We start from the raw sequence: 12,765 nt of genomic DNA on the forward strand, positions 1-12,765 counted from the left end.
GTATGGACAAATAAAAGACTATCTGAAAAAAGCTGCTGAGGATAAAAGGTGCAGGTAGTGTATAAGTGGAGAAATTAAATGCATGCTGCCCAAAAGGCCTGCATGCTACAAACTAATAAGTGTGCAGAGCAGAGGAAGAAACTTTTCAGACTGTGTTGTATCATATAAGAGGAAGACACAGAATACGGGGGGAAGTTTCCTGGTGAAGTCTGTCAGACAGTGAGTACATGCCATCACTTTGGCCTTGTTTTTTTGCTCTAGGGAAGTTAATTATGCTTTAAATTTCTGGTGTTAGACATGCCTTGTGGTGATCAGGAGTGTGCCTATCTTCCCTTCTTGCTTTTATTCTAGGTCCAACACGAAAAATGCCCCTGACTGCCAGTGCCATGGACTTCTTTCAGCTCTTTGTCCCTGACAATGTACTAAAGAATATGGTGGTCCAAACCAACATGTATGCCAAGAAGTACCAGGAGAGGTTTGGTAGTGACGATGCCTGGATTGACGTCACCTTGACAGAAATGAAGGCCTTCTTAGGCTACATGATATCAACCAGCATCCACCACTGTGAGTCTGTTCTCAGTATCTGGAGCAGCGGCTTCTACAGCAACAAGAGCATTGCACTTATCATGACGCAATCACGGTTTGAGAAGATCCTGAAATACTTCCACATTGTGGCCTTCCGCTCGAGCCAGACAACGCATGGCCTCTACAAAATCCAGCCTTTTCTGGACTCTCTGCAGAATGGCTTTGACTCTGCTTTTAGACCTTCACAAGCCCAGGTAAGAGTTAACCTGTTGGCAGGGAACATCCAATCTGTGCGCTCTTGGTTGTCTCACTATGATGGATAGTGCAGAGCATCACTGCTTGAAGAAGAGCTGGGGCTTCACAATGTGAAGCCATGCTGTGGTGCTGCCATGAAACAAGAGAGAAAGCAGCACTGTCCTGTGTGAGTGCTCATCGGTGTCTGACTGCAGTGCTGCAGTGCATGCACCAAGCATGTTTCAGTGGGAATAGTGCTCTCTGAGCTGGAGCTGTTTGCTTTAGTGCCTGGAGACTTCTCAATGAGGCTGGCACCGCTATGTTTTGCTATCCTGAGGATGGGAGGGTGCAGGCTTTGCCTGTGAGGGAGAGTGGAAAGGGTAGAGCTGATGCAGCTGGACTGGAAGGAAAGCTGGTAGCTGCTTCTGCTACAGGCTGAGGATTGGATGGAGGAGCTGAGTTTGCAAGGAATGACTGTCCCTGACCTTAGCAGAAGGTGCTTGCTGTATGTTCCAGTAGCAGAGCCACCTCCTCACAACTGAGCAAGGGAAGATAAGCGGAGGGAGTGGTGAAAATCTTTTCTTAGTATTCATCATACGCTGTTTAAACTTTGTTCCAGTATAAGTGATCTGCTTTTGGAGCTGTTGCTACTGGTCATGTTCAGAAGTCTGAAAAGAAAATGGAATAAGCATGAAATATATTACTGCTTGAAATAACTTCTCAATCAACTCTCTGTTTTCAGAATATAAATATTTCACTTAGACATTTGGGAAGGGTATTGTGCACATGGTCCTCTTTTTCTTCCTGTTTCCCTTCTGAAGCATCACATTTTTGCCCACTGCACAAAATTAATGAAGCCGTAGATGCATCACATCCATTAAAGTGTGCCTGAAATAAATGGGGAGTGATTACAGCTTATTTTATGGACAATAAAAATCAAACCTGTATAACTCATGAGAACACAGCTGCCTAAAAAGCTGTTAAGGTAGAGAGGGGAGGAGCGGGTGTTCTCACTAAGCCATGCCAGCAAGGTTCGTTTCCATTAAGTCAAAACAGAGAGTGAGAGACACGGTATTGTTGGGACTGAGCTCTCATTAAGGTATGAAATCTAATCTTTATGGCCGCTGACTTCAGTGGGCAGAAGATAAAGGCTTCAGAAATGTGATCACTGTGTCTAATGTAAATGCTTATAATGGTGTGCTGCGGGACATACTGTGAGTGAAAATCCATTAAAGGATAAATTTGATTTGCATGTATATCCTTTCTCCCATTCCCTGTCCTGAGCAAGGTTTGAGAACTGAATTGACAAAATCACAACATCCTGTTTGCAGTGGCAAAGTATCTAAATCTCCACAAGCAAAATGTATGTTTGTCCTGAGCTTCATAAGGAGATGCTGCTTAAAAAATATGGGGAAAGAAGTAGAGACAGCCAGTTCTCTTACTTCCCCTTCCACTTCTCTGCTCCCATGTCAGTGTTTACGTCAGTGAATTCTGTGCAGCATGTTTCTGTGGTATTGAGTGGAACAAAAAGCAGTAAAATACAGCTTCAAAAATAACTCTGTGAGAAAGAATAAGGGTTTGAATCTGTTGTTAAAAATACCCTAGTGTACCTCCAGTAGCCTACTGGGGGATGTTCCAGGCCTCCTCCTGAAAGGAGCCTTCTGCGTAACATCCTCCTGGGTGCCATCAATCAGGGCTGCATACTACCTATCTCAAGAGATGAGGACCCCATCTGCTTAGAACAGCAGGAAAGACCTCTCCCTGCAAATTGTCTTGAGTGCAGATTAGCAGACTGCAGTAAACATAAAACCCAGAATGTCAGGTCTAGTGAGAAATAATAGAAATAATTAAAAATAATAACCCAGTTGCACAGAAACAAATGGAAAAGATGAGGGGAAAGAGCCATTTAGATGGGCTTTTGGATGTGCTGCTTCTGAAAGCAGTTTGGAAAGAGGAGCCCAGCTTTCTGTAATCAGAGATACCCAAAATCCCAAGTTCAAAATGGAATTGTTGCTTAAAGTACACCTGTATCTTAAAGATGAAACTTTTGGTACCTGGGTGGCTTGCATTCAAGCTTTATGCTACCATCTTGTAAGCAGCATCAAGCAGCAGAATGACTTGTGTTCCTTGCTGAAAAATGCAGCAGGGCTATTTGGGCTTGTACGTAGACTTGTTACTGACCTTCTTCCTCTGGCAGTGTGGACTCACAGAAGTTAGGAAGATGCCATGTTTAACTCACCCCTATGGACAGAGCAGAGACAATCTGCATTCAGAGTCAGTGCAACATCTGCCTTCACAGTTGTTTCTTCTATAGATTTGATCTTTTTTTGGAGAGCTAGAAAAGATTCTTCAAGTGGAATTTCTGTCAGAAAATGCTTACGGGGTTTTTTTCTCATCTGTGACCCCTCCCCTCCTCCCCAAAATGTGCCTGTAAAAATAGCACCACTGTTGCTATGAAAAGAAACAGGGAGAGAGAGAACTATGCCAATATACCAAAACAAAGAAAACAATCAAGTGAATTATAATTATTTTGCTAAATATACTGAGCAAACAAAAGAAAATAATTACGCTCCAGCTTATGAAAGAATTGAAAGCCCAGAACATTAATAATTGTGTATCAGCAGTGCTAGCTTCAGTTTCCGAAGTTAAAAAATGGTGTTCTGACCTAGATTGGATAAAAAATGACAGGAATATTCTCTACATCTTATCCTTCCTCAACATCTTCTATATAAATAAGTGCTGCCTCTACCTGAGCAACAAGAGGTGGAGTTTTGGGTCTGTTCGTGTAATCAGTGTTGTTTCTTCTTGCTTAGCTTGGTAGCTGTGCTGCTGCTGTCTGCAAGCCTGAAGGCAGGGAAGATGCCCTGCCTGTGCTCAGGAGGTATACTGCACCAAATTCAAGGGTACTCGCCTGCCAAGGATGTACACTGAATTCTAGAAACCAGAGGAGTTCAGGGAAAATAACATTGCTGCTCAAATATCCTTCTGTGCCTGCTGAGTATTTATATGCTTGACACCAGGATGTGACTAGACAGGATTTCTGTCTTTGGCTACCCCTGACTTGTGTGGGAGGGGTCAGGAGCACAGCTCCAGGTACTCTCTCCTTCCCTATCCCTCCAAAGTACCTTCTCTTTGGTGTCTTGGAACCAAAGAGTTTTGCATCTGCCCAGTGAAATGTCAGCTGGAAACGTGTGCTTAAGTTCCTGTCTCTAGCTGGAGTGAAAGAGAGGTGAACTGAACCTCTTGCTCCAGGGGCATGGTGCTAAACTTTGGCTTATTACTAGGCAGCTTGTTTGTGTTTCACTCTTGGTGGTATCATAGGGTAAAGCAATTTCAACATATTTCTTCCAAACAAGCTCACAGATTGGATGACAGCTTCTTTGAAAACATAGAGGGGGAAAAACAGGCTGATCAACTTGCTTTTGTGTCCTCACGCATAAAAGTTCATTTGGCATTGAGCATTTCCAAATTATAAGATCCTGCTCATGTCCTACCTCTATATTTCAGATTTTTTGTTTTCAAAATGATTCTGTAGGAGTTGAGGGTGCTGGTTCCAAACTAGGACCGTTCTGTCTCAGGGCTTTTGTGATTATGACACAGATACATAAATATTCAGAGAACGCCAGGCACAGTGGAGCAAGATGTGGAGCAACAGAAAGACAGTCTGAGGAGCAATAAGAATATTGAACAGGAAGGTAAATTTCTGATGCTCTGTAGCTCTTGACCAGTTGATCCTTTGGTGAAGCCAGATTTTAGGGAGAGTTTGGCAACAGAAAATGATGAAAATTTATTGCTATTTTTAAATTACCTAATGGTAATGGAGTGCTGTAAAAACTGAGATTTTGTTTTTTAAAAGCGTTGATTGAAGACTGAACAAATGGGCAAAGGAGCATGTAATCATGGCTCCATTGGAGGTGGGAGTTAACCTTTGAATGAGGGCAAAGAGGATCCATAAAATGTGGATAGGTCAATCAAGACTTTGAAAGTGAGAAGAGAAAGAATCTTTGTGATATATTGGAGGAGAACTATCAGAGAGAATTAAAGAAAAATGATGTGGTCAGAGTGATGGCCTAGGAAAATGGCTTTCCAGCAGCAGTCTCTAGGGCAGCATTGCTTTAGCTGGAGGCCAAAACTAAAACTGTTGCAGGGTGGTTGTGGGCTTTGGATGTAAAGTTGGCTGGGTGGGTGAGTTGTTACTCTAAAATGAGTAACATTTTAGAGCTCTTACTCAGAAAGAATGGAAAATACAGGCATTGCCTGGCTGAGAAGACTTTGCAAGGAGTAGGAGGTAAAGAGTGACATTCAGATTCACTGGCCAGTGAGATCTGCAGCAGGAAGAGAGGGATGTCAGCAATGACCAAAAAAGGAGATAGTAAGGGGGTTCTTAAGGGAGGGAGATACTCTCAAATGTAGCATAATGAAATCAGAACTGATAGCTAGATGTGCAAGCAGAGATGTCAGATACCAGCAAGAGAATTTAGTTTAGACAGGAGGAGCTTTGGAGCAAAGAAGTAGAAGCTCAAGCTACTACTGCAGAAGTAGTGACCGACTCTGTGCATACAGGTGCAGTTACCCAGAGGACTGTTTGCAGCTGGATGGTACCCACCAAAAGCCAGAGACAAGGCAAGCTGAGGCAGTTTTTCCAGGAGACGGGCTGAAGAGACAGCCTGTGCTGTGGATGGCCATGGAGCTAAGGAGAAGATGAGCTATCTCAAGGACATGTTGGTTCATTATCTAAGTAAAAGGAGTGCAGGAATTCCAAGTACAAGGCTTAGTGGTCCTGGGGCTTTGTCTACAAGCCTGTTTGGGCTGTGGTGAGAGCAAGATGGGTGGAACTTTGGTGTGGCAAGAGAGTTGGAAATTATCTAAAATGGAGAAGAAAGGCACTCCTGACAGTGGCTATCTGTTTTGTTCTGGGAATGAAAGATGTTGCAAGGTGGAGCAATTGCTGGAGTCTCATCTTGGAGTCTTGCCTCTCTGTCACTTGGAGTGTATGTACATATTAAGGAGAAAACAAAGAGTGAAAGTTTAGCAAGTAAATCTAGCAGGGATGAGGATGACCATAAAGCAGAGGAAAAAAATAAGAAACCCAGTGTGATAGCTGTGGGGAAGCAAAGCAACTGGATGAGGAGCTTCTTAGACCTAAACAGAACTGGGAATTTGAGAGAAGAAAATGGGAATGATTTGTATGAAGAAATCCACAAGATTTTCTGGCATCAAAGGAAGTCAGGAAGAGGGGAGGGCTTGGGGAGTGAGTCAAAGATGGTGAAGAGGCGGCCAGGAATATGTGTAGGAGTCAATTAAGCCTGAATGTAGATTTTTATCAAGATGAGAAGCAGGAAAGAATATGCCATGGGGGCAGTAAGCTCACTCCTGTAAAAGTGTATATTTCAGCAAGAAAGGGGAATAGGGAAGGAGCAAATATCACTTTGCATGGGGATTTGGCAAATACATGGATTTGAGATTACAGGAGGAGCAAGGAGACTGAGAATGCAGGAGAGTGAACAAACTAATAGTACTGGCCAGTGGCAACAGGGCTAACTTTTGTCATAATAAAACCACGTCAGTGCCAGAAGGAACAAATTGCTCCCTTTGAAAACAAGATGGGGATCAGCTGTTCCACCAGCAGGCTCAGCCCATAGAGCACTCTGCTTGCAAAGTTCTTTACAACTATTGAAGCAGTGGCTGCGTATGGAGGGGTGACAACACTTGTCTCCCCACCCTCTCTAACGGAAGCAGGAAGAGCAAGCTTCAGGGTTTTCATTTCATTTTCCTTGCCTGTCCACATTCCTTCTTTGCAGCAACAGCAAATCTTGCCCTACTCTGTTTACATTTTTGTTCCCTCTTCACAGCCATTCGGTAGAGACTTCGGTGGAACATTAGTCTTCTTATGGAGAAATGACTTAAATGTTCAGTACAGGGAAACAAAGGAGGGGAAGCTCTGGGTCCTAGAGGAAGGCAGGGCTGAGCATGGGTAGGGAGAAGAAGAAGATGGGGAGAGGTTTTAAAAATTCAGATTTACTTTTTAAATTTAAGGCTGACAGGCCTTACTGTGTCATAGAAGGCAGAAAGAGTGTGAAGGGTAAGCAGGATGCAGTAGAGCTGCTGTGAAGAGAGTTGATACTGTGGTGCAGTTGAGGGAGAGAAGCTAGACTGAGGGTAAAAGTGATGCTTACACAGCCTTTTCCTTATGCTACTCTCCATCCTACAGCAGGGGAGATTAGTGGAACACCACTCAGTGGGATCTGGCAGGTAGAAGGCATTTCCAGAAGTGAGAAATTCTTAACTGTGTATCCAACCCCATCCCAAGGGATGTGCACTAGAGAGGCAGAAAGGCAAAAATGCGGATGAGGGCATGTTTAATATTTGCAAAATGCCGTCAGAATCCTCTGAGGTGGACATGGGAAATGCCCCAGGTGACCTTTAGAAGGGAAGGACCGTGTTATGTGTGGACCTTGAGAGAAGAAGATTTGGTTCCAGTGGGGAAGCAGGGCAGCTGCAGCTATGAAAACAAATAGCTTTGTGTGCAGCTCTCCTTTTTCACATCTGCGTTTTGGTGTATAATTTGAACATTTCACAAGAGTGCTTTCAGATGGTCCTGTGAATGTTTTATGAGTCGTTAAGAAGTGCAGTGCGTGTAAATGACAGTGTGCAGCCATCACTTCGTGGGGAGGGCACGGGTGCCTATTTTGGGTTGACAATGATGTTCAACAAACATCTTGTATTCAGGAGGCCAGCAGCTGCTCATCACTGGTGCTTAACTGCTTACCCTTCACATCTCTCCTGAAAGCATTTTGCAGGTTTAATGCAGCTTTGTTCTCATTTCCGCCACTGTGCACAGATGCGCACAAAAGCAGCACACATGCAGGCATGGAAAGGATTGATCTGGGGGTGAGAGTCTCTGAGCCTGTCTCCTGGAGGGATGGTCACTGGAAAAGAACGGACTCCTTTATATATACCCATATATATATATATGGTACTAGTAATTTTCTATAGGTGAGTTCCACAGTGTAAAACCTAACAGTTTTGCTACTGAATTAATGAAGTGTAACAAAACAGTTAGAAGGATCAGGGAACCACTTATATCATCTGGATGCAGAATGCAGATTGCTACTTGCTCCAGTCTGCCTTGTCTTTTTCTATTCCTGCCTCTGGTGCTTTATCTTTGTCTCCTTTTGTCAAATTTTTCAGCTCCTGAGGGAAGAGAGACTTTCCTGAAGCTGCTGCCACCAGGAGAGCACCACCTCCCTAAGTGGCAGCAGAAAATATCTTTTTCTCCCTTAACTTCTCCCTCTCTTTGATGTGTATTTTCCTTTACTGTAACCAAGGAATGTACTTTACAATATATTTTAGGGGATGTTTGGGTGGAAGACATTTTGCCAAACAAGATGAAGCTTATGATGAAACTTGGAGAAGGATGCTGTTAACAGTCCATTCTCCTTGCCCCATCCCTCCCATCATTTTGGACTGATGTTGAACTGTTGCTGATAGGAAGAAGTGAGAGCCATGCCTTGCAGTGTTTGCAAACCACATGTAGAGCAGCTATCCACAACGGAGTGTGCTTCGCTAGGCTTTGGTTTTTGTTGGGTGGTAGCATGGAACAAAAGTGGGTTTGCTTCTTTGTATGGGGTGATGTGCACAAGCACAGTGCAAGGGTTGTATTTCCTTGAAAGAAATTAAAGCACCATTTTTTTTCTGCAGTTGTGTATTCTTCTGGTTTTTCCCCCTTCTCTTTTCTTGTCAATTGCAGGTACTACATGAGCCCCTCATTGATGAGGATCCTGTTTTCATTGCTACCTGCACAGAGAGGGAGCTGCGCAAGAGGAAAAAGAGGAAATTCAGTCTCTGGGTTCGGCAGTGCTCATCCACTGGTTTCATCTGCCAGGTGGGTTTTACCTCTTCAAATGTCTTGATTCAGTTCCAGCAGGCCCTTAAATGTATTGCAGGTAACAGTCACTTCTCTTCATTATGTTGCCGGGGGCTACAGTCTGAATGCAGCCAGTCTCTGACTCCCGCAGATAGTAGATCCAATGGACAGTGATGACATGTTCCTGATGCTCTGTTTGCTGTATGATTTAACTGAGAGTGTCTGTCTCTAGTACTGTCCATCTGGCTGCCAGCCCTAAGCTAATTAAATTGAAATGCAGTTAAAAGGTCTGTGTGTTTGTACATCCTAAATTTATCTAAATGGCTAGGTACTGTGACTTCTGTCATTTTTAATGAGTCAGCTTCCCTCTCTCTAAGTATAACACTGCATCTGCAATAGCCAGTGGTGTCCAGTAAACTAAATCAATATGGTATCAAGATGTCAATTTTATTTTGAGAAACATATTATGGGGGTTCCTATTATGTATCTTTTCACACATTTACTTCTCGATCAAAGAAATAAAATTTGATGTGACTTCGAGGTGAAATGTGAGCTGGAGAGGACGACATGCTAAAAGGCTTGTTTTTAGTGTTGTGAAGCAATGGGAACATCTTTTCAAATTCTCAGATTGCTCAATTGCTGATTTATTTTCAGACCTCTTGAAAAATCTGGTCATTTATTTTGAAACCTAGAGGTCAGGGGGCAGATGTTTTCTGATACTTCTTTTTCCCAGGAGCTTTTGTGAAAAAAATATATTTCAGAGTGGTGGTTCAGAGATGCAGGTAGCCTGTGCACATTGCTTGCTCAGGCTGAATGCATGTCAGAACTGCAGGGCCTGTGGATTTGCTACGGTTGGACATTTTTTCAGAGTAAAGTTTGGTCAGTGAATCATTACAACTGTTTGAGTAAATGTGCAAGAAAAGAGGCTCGCTGGGAACAGGAATTTGCATTTTCAGCAGTGCTGTTCACTCTGAGAAGAAACGTAGGATCATATATCTTCCATTCATGTTTTAAAGCAGCTTTTTTGTCTGATACAAAATGGAATCACCTTGTGAAGTATCCTTTAAAGTTTCTGCTCTCAAGGCTCTTGGAAAGTCATTTTCTATATAGAGGCAGTGGTTTTGATCCCCTAGGAGAACTCCACTAGTCCCACACACAGTTTATTACTGAAGCATATTGGGTATAGCGAGCACAAAGTTTGCTCATCTCTCTTGCCATGCACCCCCCAGCCAACTGCCACCAAACTAATGAGTCTTCAGATATGCCAGACGTTTCATATTCTGAGCTATAATTATGTTGCACCTCCCATCCTGTCTATTGAGAGAGTAAATTATTGGAATGCAAAATTAGACAGAATAGATGCTCAGCACCACCCTAATTCTCCTGCTCCCTTAATGAATTAGATACGCATGCTTCACTTGCATCCGGATGATGTCCAGGATTATTTTACCAGCTGCCTTCTATTTCCATTCCATGACTTGGCTGTCATTATCAATATGCTAAAATGATTGGGCGAAAGGGACCTTAGAGAAGGGTGAAAAAGAATAGATGGGAACATGAACATTCATGCTAAATGGAAAAACCTAGTCTGGGAAGGATGGGCATCTTCAACTTTATATACTGGAAATCCTATGTTCATTTTTGTGTCACACTTATGAGGGATCTTGCAGAATCCAAAACACTTGATTGATGGTTGTTTGGTTTATTTACAGTATTGAAACAGAGGGGGTTTTTCACTGTGTTTAACATATGGAGAGAATTGATCTAAACTGGTAGAAAATCCAATGTTTTCCCCTTTGTGTGCACACCCTCCCCTTCATCTCTTCTGAAGCTGCCATCATGAAGGAAAGACTAGTTGCCTGTTAGTTAAGGACTGACTGGCCTAGCACCTGTCTGCTGTTACAAAAACCTTCAGGACCCACTTGGAAATATGCAGAAATTCTATTATACTGCCTGGACGAATTCCCTCCCTCATTGTTTCCACATGGTGAAATTGGGGTCCTTTCATTCAAGATAAAATAGGACTATCAATACTTCAGAAATCAGGCTAATGCAGTTTCAAAAGTCTGAATAATAAATATCTATAATAAAGTGAGGCACCCAAGCAGACAAGAGAATTGAACTACTTATGAGTGGTTCTCGGGAATGGAAGGAACCTCAAGAGGTCTATGATGCTCCTGGCCAAAAACAAGGTCCTCTGAACCTGATTGATAAGCCTGATGTTAAAGAAATCTCCATTTGAGGAGACATCCTAGTTTTCCCAGTGTTCTGCTTTTCCTACGATGAAAAGGGTTTGTTGGTCTGTTTTGCTAATGTAAAATGGCTATCGGTGTTTTGAAGCCATATGCTGAGTTACTCTGTGAACTCTGGTTGGCAGCTCACAGGTCAGTTGTTAATGTCAGGAATTTCAGCTGTTTGATTCCCCAAATTTCTCTTTCTGCTAATTCTCATGAACAAAGCTGAATTGTGTTTTTGGGTGTGAGCAAATACTTCTGTTTGATGACTCATCCTTTACTTTTTTAAGTAAATGGTGTTTGGTTAAAAATCCAGCCCAATAAGCCATACATGGAACAGAAGTGGCATAAAACCCAAGTGCTGCTTGTGGATATAGGAAGGTGTGTAAACTTATATATGCATAATGCAAATAATGTATATATATTAGACTACTTTTCTGTAGTACAGGTAACCTGACTCCACTCTGACAGTTAAGTCTCTGTTTTAAGGTGGGTGCACAATTTCAGATCATATCTCTGCTTTGGAATTTCTCAAGCAAAGCATCTTCTTGCAGTGAATAGCTTTGTTGCTGAGTATCTTTTCACGGTCAGCTGGCCAAGTGGGAACATGCAGGAAGGACACATCATTCAGACAATGTAAATGTATGTCTACTGCAGTTGGGAACATGAACAAAACCTTTCAGAGGGTTCAGAAGGGCTCCAGTAGAGCTGACTTTGGAAAAGTAGATGGCAAAACTGCCCTGATACTGTTGCCTTTTACATCTGCCCTTGATACGGGACATCAAGGTGTCAGCAGCTGCTGCTGCAGGAGAGGGCTTGGGTCTTTTTATTTCTTTCCTTCTAATTCAGTGAGAACAACACACTCAGCTTGCAGGACCTCAGGTGTCCCTCTCTGCTCCGTCTTCTCTTTGCTTTCCTTGTTTCCCTCCAATGTATTTCCCTATATACTGGTTAGCACTTATATTTCTTTACTTATCACTAAGGCACTTTTCAAACCAATATTTTTATGTCTTGATTGCATTTTAAATGGTTGCAGTACCTAAGAAATCTTTCTTTCTTAGAGCATTTGCTGAGTAAGTCATCCTATTTAAATCAAAACTCCAGTTGGGTCAGGTTTTTGTCAGTTTTTATTTCTCTCTTTCTCTCAAAATCTGTAACTCTTGTTTGTAAAAGGTGTTCATAAATATGATTTGTAAGAATCTTTTTCATTTTATATATAGCAATATTGCTCATCAAAAAATGATGAAGTAAGCGGCCAAATATCTGGTCAGGGCTAGTTACTTTGTTCTTTGTAGGGCACTGTACTCTCTCTTTGCATTTTTTGTGTGGCTCAAAAGGAATGAGTGTGGTTATGAGTACCTGTTACTAAGTGATGCCTAGTCCTTGCATACCTCTTCTTGCACAAGAAGGTTTTCTGATTATTTTGCAGGAGAAGGAAGCACAGGATGCTGGTGAACCTCAGCACTGAACCCCATGGAGAGTCAGGCAGAACAAGCCTATTCCCATACTGCCTCATCCTGAACCACAGACACTTAGCACAAATGTAACCCTAAGACAGTCCCTGACCCAAAGAGCCATCAATCAACAAAATGGAAGGCAGTGTGTAGATGGTAGAGAGCACTGCAAAGTGACAGTCAGGCAATATTAATTACTGTGATAGGCGGTAATGGAATTAGCTCATCAACGTAATTATTAGCTTAAAAAAACTGATAGCACGGTGAGAAAGAAATTACTTTATGGCTGTGTATATCCTCTATTCATTGAGATTAATTTTATTCTCTGAGGCTGTACTGTACACTTTTCCCTTTCCACACCCCCTTCCCTGCCTCCAGTATATGGGCTCTGCACTCGCTTTTATTCCCTGGCAGAAAATTCTTGCAATAGTGCATTTAATTTTCACTAATA

At 42.5% G+C, this 12,765-nt stretch overlaps 1 protein-coding gene across 1 annotated transcript in view; it reads left to right on the plus strand.

The window, feature by feature from the left end:
• The first annotated feature begins 356 nt into the window (after positions 1–356).
• Positions 357–12,765, plus strand: part of PGBD5 (piggyBac transposable element derived 5) — a 38,261-nt gene continuing 25,852 nt past the window's right edge. The window contains exons 1-2 of the mRNA XM_008923572.3: positions 357–779; positions 8,510–8,644. Coding sequence (XP_008921820.1) covers positions 366–779; positions 8,510–8,644 — 549 coding nt within the window. The 5' untranslated portion in view covers positions 357–365. The remainder of the gene's footprint in view (positions 780–8,509; positions 8,645–12,765) is intronic.

This window comes from Manacus vitellinus, unplaced genomic scaffold (assembly GCF_001715985.3).
Source record: "Manacus vitellinus isolate BGI_N305 unplaced genomic scaffold, ASM171598v3 scaffold_37_pilon, whole genome shotgun sequence".
Lineage (NCBI taxonomy): Eukaryota > Metazoa > Chordata > Aves > Passeriformes > Pipridae > Manacus > Manacus vitellinus.